Source organism: Stigmatopora nigra, chromosome 14, assembly GCF_051989575.1.
Source record: "Stigmatopora nigra isolate UIUO_SnigA chromosome 14, RoL_Snig_1.1, whole genome shotgun sequence".
NCBI lineage: Eukaryota > Metazoa > Chordata > Actinopteri > Syngnathiformes > Syngnathidae > Stigmatopora > Stigmatopora nigra.
In genome coordinates, this window is record NC_135521.1 from 10,186,408 (window position 1) to 10,204,168 (window position 17,761).

The 17,761-nt window shown below is 37.3% G+C and overlaps 1 protein-coding gene across 3 annotated transcripts in view; it reads left to right on the top strand.

Annotated features, from left to right (window-relative positions):
• Positions 1 to 17,761, top strand: part of nlgn3a (neuroligin 3a) — a 132,003-nt gene that overhangs the window by 19,169 nt on the left and 95,073 nt on the right. For 2 of the 3 annotated variants that reach the window (XM_077732263.1, XM_077732262.1), the window contains exons 2-3: positions 11,735 to 12,414; positions 13,304 to 13,363. In XM_077732263.1, the coding sequence (XP_077588389.1) occupies positions 11,922 to 12,414; positions 13,304 to 13,363 (553 nt within the window). In that variant the 5' untranslated portion in view covers positions 11,735 to 11,921. The remainder of the gene's footprint in view (positions 1 to 11,734; positions 12,415 to 13,303; positions 13,364 to 17,761) is intronic. The other variant, XM_077732264.1, reaches the window with a different exon arrangement.

Here is a 17,761-nt window from a genome sequence, read left to right on the forward strand (position 1 = left end):
AGGTCATACGGTCCAGCATGTGTTTGTGTGGTCATTGTTTTTTTTTTTTTTTTCTCATCAAGGACGAAGGTCCCCTTCTCAGAGCAGCAACGTTTGTTTGTACCAAAGTGGACCTAGTCATCAAGTGCATCTTAAATTGTTGCTGACCTTTAGTTAAAAGCACATCACTGTTGGTTCAGAACTTAATTATGCTCCCATAAAAGTCCAGACATCATGTGCAGTGGGCAGACCTTATTTAATCTGTTTTCATTAGGCCACATCAACCCTCTGTTTCCTGTGTGAATAGGCGTGCTGCACCATGAATCTGTAATTCATCCATTTTACCCATTTTTGTGGATAGTAAATATGTTTGTGGCAGGTTTGTTTTCCTGTGTGAATGGCACTCATGAGTGTCTTTTTAAGCCATAAATTAAGAAATCCAGCTTGTCACACAACAATACACCTTGGCACAACTCACTTCTCTCTGCAACTAGCGGCCCTTTTGCATGACAAAAGCACTTTGCTGTTTCTCTGCTTTTTGGCATCTGTGGGTGCTCCACAAGGAAGCCAATCGTTCGCCGTCTTTGAAAAGGAAACAAAATATGTTATGCTTCAGTCTTTTCACCGGCTCATAAATTAGTACATTAACTGTTGCTCTAAATGAAATTTGGTAAGGTAATGGAACACTATACATGTTCCTGAAATTCCAAGATTGTTTATTTTTAAATAAATTAAAAATAATGTAAAATATTTTCATCTAAAACATGCCAGAATTTAATTTAATTTTGAAGAAAAATTGGGGTTCATTAGTGAAAAACTACTCCTGGACCCAAATTCAACGCAATATTTCTTTCTTATCTATCTTTTCAACTATTATCTGAGTATTCTTGCATGTACTGATGGACCCTGCTTAAATGAGAGTTGAAATGTTTTATATGACAACCAGTACAACCCAGTTTCGATTGATTTACTGCCCTGCAAATGAAATAACTTAGATGAGTTTGAATTTTTACAGTCATAGTCATTCAGGGCTTTGGATTTTTTTTCTCTATAAATCACTACAGCTATACTGTCAATTCCTAGTCAACAGCAATGGCCTCTAAAACAGTTCCACAATTGGATTATCTATATAAAACATGCATTTTCAGGTTTTAGACATAACTAGCCCAAAGGTGCTCAGAATAAATCAGGAAAATCAATTAAATGTTGCACCTCTCTAGTTGTCAGTTTACCAGGCATGACTTAATACCTACATATATTTGAAAATGAATTCACATACAAGGTATTTATGAAACATAAATCTTTTCAAAAACATTTGAATTTAAACCAGGGCCAAAAACAAAGATGCCTTGGAAAAGAGCAGTGAATTGCACCCACTCAATGTAGAGAGAGCTTCAGTCCCTTTTTGAAATGGCGCACAGCATATTAAGTGTTCACAATAATCAGCTCTTCAAAAGACCGGCTCAGTATGCTTTCTTTTACCGTATATGTGTTTTGGTTTCAGTCTCTAAAAATGACCTTTGGTATGTGTTGATTAGGATTAATGTACTTGCAAAATATTTACTGTTTGACAACATTACCCTGGAGAATATAATCCAGAATATAATCCATATTAATAAGCATTCAATGCTATTTATTTCTAGATATGTAATCACATTAGTACACTAGCCAACATTGATATGTACCCAGCAGATGGCCATTCAGGCCAAGGACAATTGAGTAGGCTTTAACACATGCAACAGTAGCCACACTTCAGTTGATGGTATATAATACACTGCCAATGAACATGGCACCGTCTTTGGATGCGATCAACTTTTGACCTCAATTAACTTGCAGCAAACCTCCCAATACAGCTCCATCTGTTTGTGAAGTATTAATACAGTATCTACTTGGAAAAAAACGGTATCACACCGACGACACCTACGATGCTCAACATCCACTTATCCAATCAATGTCTTGTGCTCAATATGCATATTCCCGAACTTACATTGGGTGAAATGTTTCATCTCCATCCCAAATGATACTCTCATTAATCTTCCCTCGATAATCAATCAATACAAATTTAAGTGAGGTCTTTACACTGGACAGTTATTAGACTAAATATCAGAGGAGATGCGTTCAGAAGTAAAGATTACGAAATTAGTACACAGCAAGTGGCTATCATAATCATTGATTTTTGCTATATATGTGGATACGTGCTGCTACTATGACATCGGGGATTTATATTTTATCTTTTTTTATCAGCTATAATGAATTTCAGAAGGATGAGGAGGGAAAAATCTATATTTTTTCCCTATAGTGAGTCAGAAAATGGAGGTCAAAGCTACCATGTTGCTGTCCTTACAGCAGTGAAGAGCAGTGTCACATACTGTATCTGCTGAATTATTTATTGCTTTATTTAATATCGCACCATGAGTACAATCAAATGAATATTATTGGGTGATTGGATGAATGACTGTGAAAAGCAGGAGTCAATTTAGTATAGGATTTATTTGAACAATTTGAATGAGTTTACAACGGCATGACTATAAACGAAAGTGAATTAATGTGCCATTTTTCATTTCACTCATTTTAAAACAATGAATGAACACACTTCACTGACATTCATACAGAAAACGAATAAGGACTGTACTTACTGGGTTTTACGTCCATTATGTACTGCATATGGTCATTGACTGCAGTTTTTTTTGGTTTGTTTTGTATTCTCCAGTTATGCAATTGCACTATTCTCATGGAGCGAATTGAAAAATGCTAAGTTAAACAAACCCATCTTTTTGCACATTTGCTGTCTTCCCTAAATAAGCGGCATGATGAATTTATTTATTCATGTTGGTTTGCATCTTGCATTAACAAAGCTAGAAAACATGGAATTCAAGTGTCAGTATGGATCATATGCAAAACTATGGTAATGACTCACAAACGACTTCAATGAAAAATGATGTGCTCATGGAGTTAAAGTGCTTGTTAGTGCTTCCTTTTAAATTAATTTGTTTTATGGTTATAAAAGTCAATTTGTTTTTTAATACAATAATTCATTGAGCCATTTTGTGATTTTGAATCGCAATAATTTTGTTGTTATTTGTAAAAACGTATGCATTTTTTTACTAAAATTTGTTGCCTTTGAATACCTACCCGATTTTATACTTAATGCATTAGACAATTGATTCTCTTAAAGTGACAAACAACTCCTTCTCAGGTAAAAATAACTATCAATATTGTCACGGGGATGGACGGTTTACATCCGGGATACTCGCGTTTGATTGGCTAACATATAACCAGCATTTTCAATCAAATTCTGGACTCCATAGCTGGCGGACAATTCCTACAAATACCTTTTTTTCTACAATTATACATTAAAAACTGGAATTCTATATATTTTTTCTCTAGTACAGCAACCAAGAAGTTAATTTAGTGAACTCTTGTCACCTGTAAATCCATTCATATTTGGGTCAAATGATCAACTAAGAGATGACCCAGACACTCTACCATCCTGAGGCCTTGTATGTACTGTGAGGAGAAAAAGAAAGTCAGTTTGACATGGGGTCAAACTGCTTGCTGGACTGGGTCAAAATCTGGAGTTGCTACAGCAACCAGTGTGTAACTGCTCTCAACCATGGGATTTCATCACTTGCCTTGGTACAAATATATTACCACATTGTATCATTATACTATATTTATACCATATTTATTGTACATTTTGCTTCTCCATTTCTTTTTAATAGACATAATACTTAGTGTGCCCACCAAAAGAATTTGTTATCTCTTGTAGATGGTTATGGGAAAGCCGTTAGTTTTCCACATATCAAGTCGTAAAGCAAATTATCAGACAAATTAAAGTTTTGACCCTTACGATGCTTCTGGATTAAGTAGACAGGAGATCCCTGAAGTCATTAGGATTAATCCCCTAGAGTCCAGGGCATAATTGGACTGTAACCCAGCTCCTGCAGATATTACAGAGGATTCTTGCGTTTGAATGACCAATATTTCTAAAGCAGCCATGTTTTGCACTCATCTCTCCCCTACAACCCTGTTAGGAAAAATACCATTTCCATTTAATATATCTGAAAAGATCAAGCAAGCGCAGGACTTTTGAGAGGAACTTGAAGATTGTGTTTAGTAGAAAAGTTCCAGTTGAACTCTTCAATGGCTAAAATGCCGTTAGTACATGAACGATTGTTATTATCATTTTTTTAAGATGCTGCTCTGTTATCTGTGGGCTATTTTTTTCAAATCCTACCCTGTAAATGGCATCTGTGGGAATTCTAATAATGACTATGCCATGTGTAAAGCATTAAAGTGTTTGCATAGGGCTTGATTATAGACACACCTAATATTTAATCATCTAGAGTCTCTAAGAATCCCTGCGGGTTGCTTAAATGAAAAGCTACATGGAGTTGTTTAGTCTTTTTTTTCTTTTAATGATGTGGTGTCCCACAGTGGATCAATAGGAGTTGCAATGATGAACTGTTGGAAATGTATTTGTCTTTTTTAAGCACTTTAATCGTTTTCCTTCTAATTGAGTCTTCTAGCTTTGATAACTACACATTCTTTGTCACGTTATTTCACATAAGGCATTACTTAATAAATTGTGTCTGACACACAAGACTTACAATACCTAGAGATAATATAGAAGTCACATAGAACAAAGTACCTCAACTTGAAACTTCTTGATCATGCCTGTCCAAATCATTGAGTTCAGGGGAGCAAACAGTTGTTTCAAGCACCGTCAGCATCTTGCAGTATGGCCATTACTTATTCGCTGAGCAGTCACAGAGTCCATTTCGGAGCCTAGGACCAGTCGTTTTTTTTTTTTTTTGCCCCACTAGGTTCAGCAAAATTCGTCCATCCATCCACTTTTAAATCATTGATCCTAATCAAGGTTTGCTTAGGTGTTTAACACATTTACCCTGGACTGGTCATGTGTCGATTGAAGTATAAACTTGAATGCCATGACTTAAATTACTTCTATTACTAAACAGACATACGGTATTATAACTGTTGGGTTATTTGATTTAGTCAAAATTGATATAAAATACCATTTGGCCTATTTTGATTGGAATAGTTTAAAAAAACAAATAGTTTAAGTCAAATTTATACAAGTCCTAGTCAGTCCTTTTTGAAAGAAGAATTTGATCCGTGCAAAAAATGTTTTTTAACCTAACTCTGTTAGAATTGCAGTATAATCTTACTCATAATCATTCAAAATTGTAAATGAAAAATATTTCAAGGTTTTTTTTCAAAGCCTCATATTTTGAACCACTGTAATACATGATGAGAACAGACTTGAAACAGACTTTTATTCAATAGGATACAAAAGGTCTTATCTGCTTCTTTGTATAGTTTTCTTTCTTTTTTTGTCAAATTCAATCCAAATGTTGAGTTAAGTAGGAACACAAGAGGATTTGCATGACATCATCTTGTTAAAGATGACATTTTTGTTATCATATTTTTTAAGAGGTGTGTGTGTGTGTGTGATACTTAAGAATATTCAAGATGAGACGTCTGACCTTTTATCTTTGAGATTAAAATTGACTGTGTATATTGATGTTGGTGGTGGACTTTCTCGTTATCCCCACAGAGGTCACAACCGTAGAATTGCCTGTTATTAATGTTAATTATTATTCAAGCTTGTCTCTATGAATTATAGCACATTTAATGATTGAGTCTGTGCATCTAACCCTCCATAAAAAGGGATATATTATTTTAAATCCTCAAATATTCCAGGATTTTCCTCTGGACCAATCTCTTTAGTCTTTGGGCACGTAATGGAAGTAGCCATAATGAGGCTTGAGGCTGTCACAAGCTGATAATGTCTTCAGGTTATCCGTGTTGTCGTCAGCATTACTGTGGTGATTAGCAGTCAGAGTATCTTGCATCTTTGTTTTTAATTTAATACCAATTGATTACTGATTTTCTGTGTCTTTGGGTCTCTTGCAGTCAAGTGTCCTTGTTGCCCAGCAGGAGCTTTTCGAAGCCTCAGTTTGGTTTAAGCGTTCTGACGTTGTTATCACACTACATGCCTATCTGATTGCTTTGAAACAAAGGGCTTTTTTGTAATCAGTCCAGTCACTTTGCACAATTGGTGTGTGTGCTTGTAATAGAAACATATACATTGATTATGGATTTTTCTGGGGTTTTTTTTTTGCATTCTTGTCTGCCTATTTGAATGAAACGTGTTAGCAAATAATTCACATATATGTATTCTTTCTAATATCGACATGGTGAAGCCAGAGAGCAATCCCTTCATGATTGAAGTCGATCCCAAATGGGTGTCTTGGCTCTCAGGCTTCCTCTTGACAGTGCAGATTGCAAGGTGGGATGCTAATTTAAGTTTTGCTGTTGCCTCTCACATTTTAATGAGTTCAACAGAGGTAACATTGTGATTCCTCTGGTTCTTGTCTTTCTGTCTCTTGTCATTTGTGTAATGGCACATCCAGCCTTGGTTCTCACTAGAAGCGTTTGTAATCAGTGATTACACACTCGCGGGTCACATTGGTTCGCTTCATTTCAAGTTTTACATTCCCTTAGGACTATTGGGAATATCTTCATTTGAGACTAGCTATTGTAAAAACTGAATCAAAAGACTTTAAAAAATGTAGGTTTTTTTTCACTGTGTCCTTTTCAGCTTGTTTCCAAGCTTTTTTGACACAAAATTCTAACATGGGTTAAATAATATATTATATATCTATGTTGAAATTGTTGTTGTTAAAAGGGAAAGTAATATTTAGCATTTATAAAGTTGGGCTCTCCTGTATTGTGCTGGCTCCAAGGTTGTTTTACAGGTCTGAGGTTAAACACTTTTGTTCTAGGAATGTAGTGGAGCCCTTTTTGGATTTGAAAAAAAATGTCTTTATATTCTGAAACTGATCTTAAAGTGGTTAAGGAAGAGACTTATTGTGCTTAATATGAGCCTTCTTACTTTGTACAACATCTTTTCGTCCTGTCCCTGGATGAAATTTTATCAGATTCAATTCAACTGTGTTCTTGAATCACAATTTTGTATCTGGTCATGAACAACGATTTTTGAAAAGCCTGACCTGCCGATAGCCATTTTTGCCATTAACTTCTCCATAATTGATAGCATGCGCCTTGGATCTGGTTTTATTGTGAAACATCGAACATTAGCCTGTAAAGCAAGACTGAAGCTGCTTGGCTTAGGCTACTGCAACCCCTGCAACCCTTTCGGGTGGTATGAAAGATGAATGAAGGAATGAATGACCAAGTCATGAATTTTCTTAGCTTGTCGCACATTAATAACACAGTGAATGTATGGAATATTGGTACCTATTCCACTCTTCCCTACAAAAATGTTACTAAATGCGCCAGAACAAGATGTTGTGCTTGTTGAAGTATTAAAACACCCAACAAGTACACTTATGTTCTAATGTTTATGACCCATAATGTCTCCGATCAAACACTAATGGGCTAATAAGACTAACTATACACACAATATGAACTCTACAGAAAAGATTCGTTAAATTTTTACACAGCCCACAAAATTTTATTTAATATGCCGCGTTCAAGTTCACATTTATTCATGACCCTACTCTAAAAACCACTTGTACATCCAACATGGCTTATCACATGTCATCAGTCCAGTGTGATTTTGATGTTTTTGTGTGGCAAACAACAACAAAAACAATCTTGATCCTAGAAGTTCCTTGAAATGAATTAGACTGTCTGAATGCAAACATATCCTTCTGGGATCTAAGAATTTTGGGAGAAGGCTGCTTAATGAGGTGAACTCGCTGGAGTGCCATGTTGCATTAAAGGCTAATAACCTCCCTTAGATTCAGCACAACACCCCGCCTCCCTCCTTAGCCCCCACCAACCAACCACCGAGTCGAATTTATTACGGGCAGCAAGGCCACGGTGATGAGACGATCAATATTTCTGGGATGATGAGGGAGAACTCGTGCTGTCTTTCCCTTTCCCTCTGTTCCTCCCTTGGCAGTGCTTCAGCAGGTAGAGATCAAAGCACAAGGGACCTCTGAGATCCTATTGGTGGGGGTGGAGAGACTGATGAAGTTCTTGCCGCTGTGTGTCCGTCCTCTAAATACACACACTCAATCACACTGTCCTATGTCCTTGCTATGTCCTGATTAAAAAGTTGGACCCGATGCGTTTTATCATGATCAGAGGGTTTTTTTCACCTCTTGTAGCAGTTGAAATAAGATACAAATTGTGTTTTTTAAAGAAAACAGAGCAAGGGAACAAGGAATAATAATAAAATGTAGTAGATAGTGCTTAAGACAGTAAGAGAAGAAACGTCCGTTAGCATAGAGAGTCGAGTTCAGTCAGCAATGACAATATTTTCTTCATACACTTGGGAGCACTGGTAGGATTTGGCTTTGTTTTGTTTTTTTTCTGAAAGGAACCCTTCAACGTAGAGAAATTTCAAAATCTTCTTCAAAACATTTTGCAACTTCGTTTTTTTTTTTTTAAGACTGTTCTCTTTTAACACTGAATTCCTACACATACTTTAAGAAAAGTAGAGACACTATTTTGGCTCAGTTTGATGAGGAATTCCACCAGGATTTAAAAATCAAAAGGGAACCCATTTCTCTATGCATTTAAAAAGTAGGTTTCCCTTTAGCCTATTTTGATTCTTCCCTTTTGAGTACTCAGCCAGGAGTTGACTATTCAAATAGAACACCAATGAGTTTCTTTGTAGATTGATGAAACAATAATCCCAAATTATTCATTCATTTACTGAACTGATTATCCTCACAAGGTTGCGGGGGGTGTTGGAGCTTATCTCAGCCAGCTACGAAGCCCTAGGCCGTGGACAACCTGAATAAGTGGTCAACCCAATTGCAGGGTCTTTGCAAAAATCACAGCATCTTACCTTATAGTCTGAAAAATGGAATACTGTAGAATGTTAGGGGAATCAAATACTCCCTTTTCTCAATATTGGTTTTTGGGTAGAGCAAGATGTTTGTGTGGTTTTTTTTGTCTATGAAATGGCGAGCCTACATCTGTGTACTCCTGCCTCCATTTCTTAAGAAGTGGCAGTATGCATGCCTCTTAGCCGCGTGCCACTCGTGTTTCTGCACCACGAAATGGAATTGCGCTTTTTCTCTTCTCTGCTTCCTTTGCAATGGCCCTAGGCTTCCATAGTTAGCCACACACATTGGGGAAGCTATAACATCCATTTTCCTTCTCTTCAAGCGTTAAACCCCTCCTCCGGGACCCTCCTCCCATGACTGAAGCCCAAATTAGCAAAGCCACTTCAATCATGTTGATCCAGCCTTGCCACAGAAATGCATCACAGACACCACCACCACCATCCGGGCCACTGATCCCACATCCCATCTGAGCAAAGAAAACGAGCCACACTCCAATGATTCTGTCTTCGGTCAGGCTGCTTCTGCTTCCACTGAGTATTTTGCAGCTGCTTCCATGCAGACAGTAGAGCGGGTGCAGCTGGTCACTTTCTCCCACTTTTACGTGTAATACATCTTAAATCTGTGCATGACATCATTCTTATACGATGACACATCTGGCATAGACTCTTTTCCTAATGCAGTACCCATGGACTGCATTGGATTCTGTGAGCCACTACAAACATTCAACAAACATGACAGGCATGCACATTTACTGCTGCCATGCCTTAATGCTCTTACTATCTCTGAGCATATCGAGAGTCTATATAGAGTACACTCGCAACTGCATCCCTCCCCTCCTAGTTCTCACTTTGGTGGAAGTAATCATATAATCTCTGAGAGCGATAGCGGCTTTGACGGCTGAACAAGCACAGCTTCTGGAAAGGGAAACTATATCCTACTGCAGTAGGCAAAGGCATGAAACTCCCCCAAACAGTGTGATTTGGGCTATGAAATCCCTCTTGTTGAAACGTATGGGCAATAGATGTTAATGAAACATACAATAAATTGCTTTCGACTAGTCGTTCTTAAAAAAAAATGAATGTAAGTATCAACTCAAGCAATAATTGGCTCTCAGAGTACGAGCATCAACTCATTGGCTGCTATTGACGGCTCTAGATGTCCAATCCATTTTGATCTGGTGCCAGTTCTCCATGCCAAATTGATTAGTTGTCTAACGCCCTCATTGCTACCTGAAATATGAGCATTTATTTCCGTCATGAGCACTCATTCTGTTAAAAATTGTTAGTCTAGTAAGTCAAAAGTACACAAACGTGTGCTTAAGTAGAACTGTGTTTCTTTACCTAAACTGGTAACTAAGTAGGTGTGTTTTCTAGGGTGGGTGGGTATTTAAAACTAGGTTACGACTTGCTCAATCCAGTGTTGGTGTTGGTGGTGGTTCTTGTTGATTCAATAATCTTGACTAAATATGTCTTGAAGGTTTGCTGCCTTTTTCCCTGTATTGAGCCCACAAAGTAACTTTTCTGGCAAATAATCCTTTATCAACACTTAGCCTCAAGCAATGGATGCCTCTTAATCCTCAGATTGGATGTGTGTGTGTGGGGGGGGGGGGACTTTTCATGTATTTTCAGTCAGCAGGTGCTCTGTGTGTGCATACTTCCAAAGCATAATAATAGTCTATCATATGCATGTCCTTTATGTAAGTGCTGATGAAGATGGGCTCATCTGGTGCATTCTTACTATGTATGGATATATGCTTGAGCCACAGCTCCTGCAGATGGGAGTAATAACCCAGTGATAACAGCAGGCCCAGAAACACCCATGTTGCTAATGCATTATAAATCATTGAAGGCATCATTTTGAAGGCAATATCCTCTCCTGAATCTTGGCTTTTTTTTTTTTGGAAGTAAATGTTGCAAGAATATGGGGGGCTAAGCTAGAGAAATTGAAAATTGATCAGGCAGTGTGTGGGAAGGTGATATCATAGAGACCACAACTTTGCCCTTAGCATTTACAGCACCGTAACAGGAAGAAGCATCACTGCCTATGGCTACATCCTCCTCTGCCCTTTTCTCTTGAACTGGGTGGGGGGAGTTTGAATCTAAATTGTTCATATCTTCACCAAAGGGAGAAGTGGAAAATGCTGCATTGCATTAAAAAGGGCATGCATTTTTTATCATGTGACTATGTTCCGGTATATGCAGATTTGTTTGCCCTCTTTATGCAAAGTTTTTTTGGAAGCGTTGTTGTTATTGTTGGACTTTTTAGTTTTAATCAGAGTTTTTGAAAGAAAATACCTATTAATCATGGTATTTAGTCATTTCTAAATGTGATGTCTTAGGTTGTTTTTAATTTGACAAAGGTTTGAGTCTGTAGACATTAAACAAAGTCATTAAATGATTTTCTTTTGCCTATCATGTGATTTAACATAATATTTTGACCACAAAAAAGGCATTCAACTCTAGAACTAAGCTTTAGTCTCACCTCATCAGCCATAAACTGAAAAATAGCTCATGTTTTTAGTCACCCAAGATACTTGTTATCTTATGTTAGATAATAATAATAATAATCATAAAAAGATTCTCAATAAAGTAGTTTCTTTATTGTCATCTTGAAATGCAAAAATAACAGTGCTTGGACTAGAGGGAGGAAAAAAAATGTTTAGTGACTGTCGTTCGCATTATGTACCACATGAGATATGAAGTTAATCGTATCTCCCCAAGTCACTTGATCATTTGCTCCAATGGTGGCCCTTGCGAGAAGTCTTGTCACATTTATGTGAACTGCTTTATGTCAGGACACAAAGGCACTCCAGAAGTCAATAAATATGACGGCCTTATAGTGGAAAGAAGCACAGTGGTGAGCTGTCAGGAAACAATCATTAATTCTCCTGTCTTCTTCTTTTTTAGCTCAAGATAGAAGATCTGACAAGCCAGGAGAGAAGACCTCTCTTTAAAGAGAGGAGCTACAAAACCATTCATTCTCTCGCCTATTCTCTCCACACAACCCAAGCCTTCTACATCAGCTCATGATTGGCTTTCCTGCAGTTAGTCTACACGTGTGACCTGAAGGACAGGAAAGTTGTATGTTGGTCAAATGCACTCACTCTCGAGGACCATGTGGTTTTCGCCGAGGATAAGTCGCACCCTCTCGCAGAACTGGCACAGATCCCAGAGTTGCCAAATCATCATCCTGTCTCTGTGGCTATTAACATTTTGCTGGTGCTTTGCTGCAGTGAAAGGTCAAAGCTACCACCCCACTGTCAACACACAGTATGGCAAACTCCGAGGGGTGAGGGTGCCTTTGCCCAGTGAGATCCTTGGCCCAGTGGACCAATATCTTGGAGTGCCATATGCTGCTTCCCCAGTAGGGGAAAAACGTTTTATGCCCCCAGAGCCTCCATCCTCCTGGTCAGGGATCAAGAATGCCACCCACTTTGCTCCGGTGTGCCCCCAAAATATTCACAACGCAGTACCAGAGATCATGATGCCCATATGGTTCACCTACAACCTGGATATAGTTACCACTTACATACAGGATCAACACGAGGATTGTCTTTATCTTAACATCTATGTTCCAACTGAGGATGGTGAGTGTGTTGTGCAGTCACGGTGATACAAATTCTCTCCTCCTTTTCTGTCCTTCCTAAACTTCTATATGATTTTTTTACATTTATATTTTGCGCATGACCTGTCGTCTGGCGCATGCTGTGTCGTTCGTTGTCAGTCATTTCAACCTATCATCTTTAGTCTTTTCATCAACTCGACTCCTTCCATGTCACACTTTAAAGTTTCTCTTTTGATGACTAAATGACTTACAATGACAGAACCTAGATCAAAGAAGGGAGACATTGGTTATGCACTTTTTTACCCTCACTGTCTTGACTGTCCCACAGATATTCGTCAATTGTAGCTTGCCTCATAAGTGAATGAACAATCTTATCCTAGGTTTATAAAAAAAAAAAAGGCTCTGTCTGGTACATGAGAGGCCTGTTGCATCAGCCTAACCTATATAAGACCCTTTACATATTTGGAAAATATACATTTGAAGCCACACACGTGTGGAATGGCGTCCAAGTATTCCACTAATGGAAAACTAAACAAAAAAAAACTGTGTTTGAATGGGAAAATTCTGTCCGATTCAACTGACATCACTTCATTTTGTGATGTTAAAGTATAGTACTTTAACTTAGACTAGCAACTGTGTGGCCTGTAATGGGTCTTAAATAGAAGTGCATGTGAATATAGGCTTCCTGTGTCCCAGGATGCAGTAAATTCATTCCGCCCCTTCGGAATATTTCTGCAGCAGCACCCACTTACTTTTTCAACAGGTCCTCTGTCAATCTTGTTTGATGACGAGGATGATGGGAAGGCGGGTGGGTTCCGTATTGGGGCTCTGACAGATTTGTTGCATGTCAACTGCAATACTTTTACAGAGCTATCTGTTATTTTGTAGTTTTGTTCTCCATTCATTTACAGTTAAAAGAATATCCAAGGAATGTGCCAGGAAACCCAACAAGAAAATGTGTAGAAAAGGAGGTAGGTAAACAATTTTTCATGAAATGAAATGAAAGAAAATGAGGAGAGGCAGCACGTCATTCCAAAGCTGCCAATATCATCATCATCAACCAAGTCTCAAGTCAAAGTTCTAATGGGGATGAACGCAAGGAGTCACATCGTCCTTGACACGACGAGTGTGAGCGATGAGTGAGTGCTTGTGCTGCCTCCTATGAGGCTGTACATGCATGCACTGGTTTATAAAGTCATGGAAAACATTGACAGCTCACTAAATGAAATTAACCTTAGCTTTTCTATAATTGTATTCTTTATTCTTTCGCTTTCTGTGATCGTATTTGGATGTTTATGTCCGTAATGTGTCTGTTGATGAAATCCAAGGCCTTGAATTTAGGTCATTAATTTTAACTTTTGTTAAAAATAGTTAGCATTCAAGCGGTTAACCGATGACCGTCACTATAAAAGACCCCAGGAAAAACATAGGATAATTTAACACAATATTTGGTGTAATACGTGGAAGGGTTTGTGTGAATAAGAGTTACAAGTTAATATGAATTTTGCAGGTTTTGGTAGCAGAAGCCTATTTATGTAACACTGCATTCAAGAGCAGTGAGAATGACTTCATTTTCCACTCTTTTTGCCTCATTTTATTTATTTGGCGTTTAATCATTGGATTTGGCAGGGTTGCTAATAACACTCCTGGGAAATGTGTCAAATTTAGAAGACATGTATCTTTTCTTTCAAGCAACTTTAACTGGAAAAACAATCGATCAGTTCAAAAAATCCAGTGTTCTGATATTTAGTCAAAGAAATTGTTGAAACTTCATCATTTTCTGGCTTGCCATAAGGAATTTAATAATAACCAGCTTTTTCCCTCGTATCTTTGCAAAATATCCGGCTCATAAATTGTGTAAATGTCCATAAAATCCTAAAAGCTTATGAGATAATGTTGCTTTTGAATGTTGAAATGCCATTCTTGGGATATTTACGCTTCAATGTACCCATACGGTCAAAGATACAAAAGCACTGACGTGCAGAAACAGTTTAATTTCACTATGAGCGTCTGTTAAAGTAACAGCTTTGTACAAAAAAAAACACGCTGCTAATTTACAAAGTGTGCCTACAGGACTTAACAATTAGCCTTTAGACTGATACCAAGCATATCTTGTGCCGCATTAATGATTTGATTCCCAATTTTCATAGCAGCAATTGGCAGAGTGTGGCCTCACTCTGTGCACCCATACATTCTCCTTTGGTAAACCAATTTTGTTCAAGACAGGCCCTTCAGGCACTTCTGCTTCAGAATTAGTCCCAGATGCAAAGTATACACAGAAATATCTCTTTAATATTTGCGTTCCTCTTGAATTTTTATTTTTTTTTCAATTATCTCCCTCAGGTTTGGTAATGGGAAAAGTGTTTTATCACAAGTTTTGTCGTGTATTGGTTTTGTCACACATTATTATTAGAAAATGTGGTTGTAGAAGAGGCCCTTTGTTGCCATAAACATGCAGGATATTTTTTTTGCCATCAAATTCATTTTAATAAGGTTTTTTTTTTCAACAAAGTATGTCAAATTATGGTTTATAATAATTTTGCAGTACTAATGAAGCAGAATTTATCCTTTTGATGAAATCCACCTGTAAATCGTATCATCTAAAAAGGAAGCGTACTAGTTGACAAACATTTCCAATCAATAAGCTGCATTTATAATTTAACGATGTTATTACATCACTTCAATCTAAAGCAAAGACTAAGACAGTACTAATGAAGGATTCTGTTTTCCGAGTTGCTAAGCTGGGGGGGTTGTACACGGTGTTAATAACATTTTAATTCCTAATTTTGTGATCTCTATAAATATGTTTTCCCTGGAGGAAGGCACGATTAATCCTCAGAAATAAGATAATTTGCTTCTTGTTCCATTTCTTGCTTAGTATTGCTTTTTAAATGAGGACAAATAGCCTCGTGGACTGTTGGTAACGCATCAGCAACACCAATGAAGTTGTACAATTGCTAATATTGGAGAAAAGACATATTTACATATTCTCATGTATATAATTTACCTTAATCAGGGTTTTATAGTAATAGTTCAACATTTTTTCAAGAAAAAAATCACAGGGCAAAATTGACCTTAGTTATATGCCCTCTTTCAGCATATATTATTTAATGTTAGTACTTCTAAATTAAACATCAACACTGTTGTTTCACATTTTTTTCTTCCGTATCAAATTCTTCGATGTTTACTACATGACGACTCAGATTTAATTTATGAGAACAACAAACATCTTTTCGCGTTCGCTTTAATAGCATAGAGCTTTGTGTCACTGAGGTTATGTGGAGGTGGTCAAATATGCAAGCTCAGCACTAGTCCTGCTGTTCTCCACCTCGATTATAAATTGCTCACGTAGGGCCATTAGGGCAACAGACGGTAGCCATGTTTCCAGGACTATATTTAAATGTGCATTTTAATATAACATAATAATTAAGTGTTGATGGAAAACAGAGACAAAAAAAGTAGTGACATACTGAAAAACAAATAAAAAAAAACAATGCACTTACTGTAATTGGCTGGCAAGCAATTCACAGTGTACCTATCAAACTGTTTGGGATGAGACAAAGAAAATACACTTGATTTTATTCTCTCTCAGTGGAGGATTGAACCATTTATCTTTTAAAAATTAAAAAAATAAGTCAGTACATGGTGAACTGTGATTAAAACTTGAGTTCAGCATTGGTCGAACCTTTTGAGAGGAGATTGTTTTTTACTACATTCATTTGAATATGAATGTAATCACTCCTATAAAAGTGATTAAAAATAAGTTACTGTTAAATTTAATATCTGGTTAACGTTCCTTTGACGACAATTCATCTCAAGCAAACATCCCCTCTAGTTACAGATCAGATGAGTACAAAGTCCTGGTTTGACACCATTAGAGAGGCTTTACTTTCTTCTGAGAGGTGTTCAAGCCATAATTCCCAGGTATTTTGCTGGACTGCAGCAGTTGAGTGAAGCAGAATGGTCCCAAGTTCATCCTAATGGTTGTGCATGCCTGATCTGCAACAACAGGAAACGCTATGCTGAGGTAATGGCTGCCTAAGGAGGGTCAACCAGTTATTAAATCCAAGGGTTCACTTACATTTTACTTACTGTCTTGGGGACGCTTGCACCTTATTTTCAATATTCTAAAACATAATTATCAGTGTGCTGTTAGTTGAAGATGAAATTCCTCTTTGTTTTATCTTGTGATTTGATTGACATTATAAATTAATCCAGAATTGTAAATAGTTTTAATAAGAAAAGGAAGATGTTTAATGTAAATTAGCTTCAGGTTTTCTTATGTCAAGGTCATATAACAAGTTCTAGGGTAGAACTACTTCATGAGTCATTGATTCGCAAACTAATATTCAGTTGTGATTTTTATTTCTGACATAGAAAAAAATAATAATAATGAACTAATTAATGCACTGATCCAAAGAATAATGCTGAATGAATGATGAGGAAATGAAAGTCACTGTCAGGCAGTGTGAGGAGCAGAACAGACTATAATTCAGAGCTTATCTCATCCAACCAAATCCAGATGTATGCATATTGCTAATGAGTTGAAGCGTGCAAGAGTTGGGTCACCAGTTTTCCGAACATTAATAATATCAATAAATTTGATATCCTGTCAGCCTTAGACAACAAATGTAAAACTGGTTTTTGAAGAAGTAATTGCATATTATAGTGTAAGCTCTGCAGCATGTGACTACTACTACCATGATTTGAAAGGGCAGATTTCACCTTGAAAAGTGTTTCACATTGGTAAATGGATTACTAAACCCTCTAAGAATTTTACCCTTCTATGGAGACAAGGTTCTAGTGTTAAGTCGGATATACTTACTGTCCTTTTGTTGTTTTAGTTTGTATAGTATTATTATATTGCAGTTCCCTCTACTGCATTTCTTCACGTCTTCAAGTATCCAAGAGATACACCAGAATTATCCATCCCCAAACTTACTGGCTCTGTTTGAGAAAAGTACAACGTATTACTATGCTTAAAATAGTGCTACATGTTCCACTATTTTAGGATACCCAAGTGTCATTCCTGTGAAGAATACATCTGTTGTAAAACTGCATGCCAGGACAGAACACTTCTCTTTTAAGGTTTACAAAACCAGCCAATTAACTAGAACTTTGGGCATAGTACAGACTTAATAGATGTTGGACTAGTGAGGTAAAAAAAATGCTGTGAAAGGCATCCAATTCTGCTCAGAATAGAGCATGTCTTGGCATACAAGCCGGTAACACTCCACAGTAATCTGCTGGTTAGCTCGCTCCAAAGTGCCGAAGGAAAAGAATTGCAGTCCAAGGAAATTCCTGCAACAAGGAGAATGGGCGAACAATTTCCAACAAGATAGTAAACACTGGCTTTTGTGATTCTACAG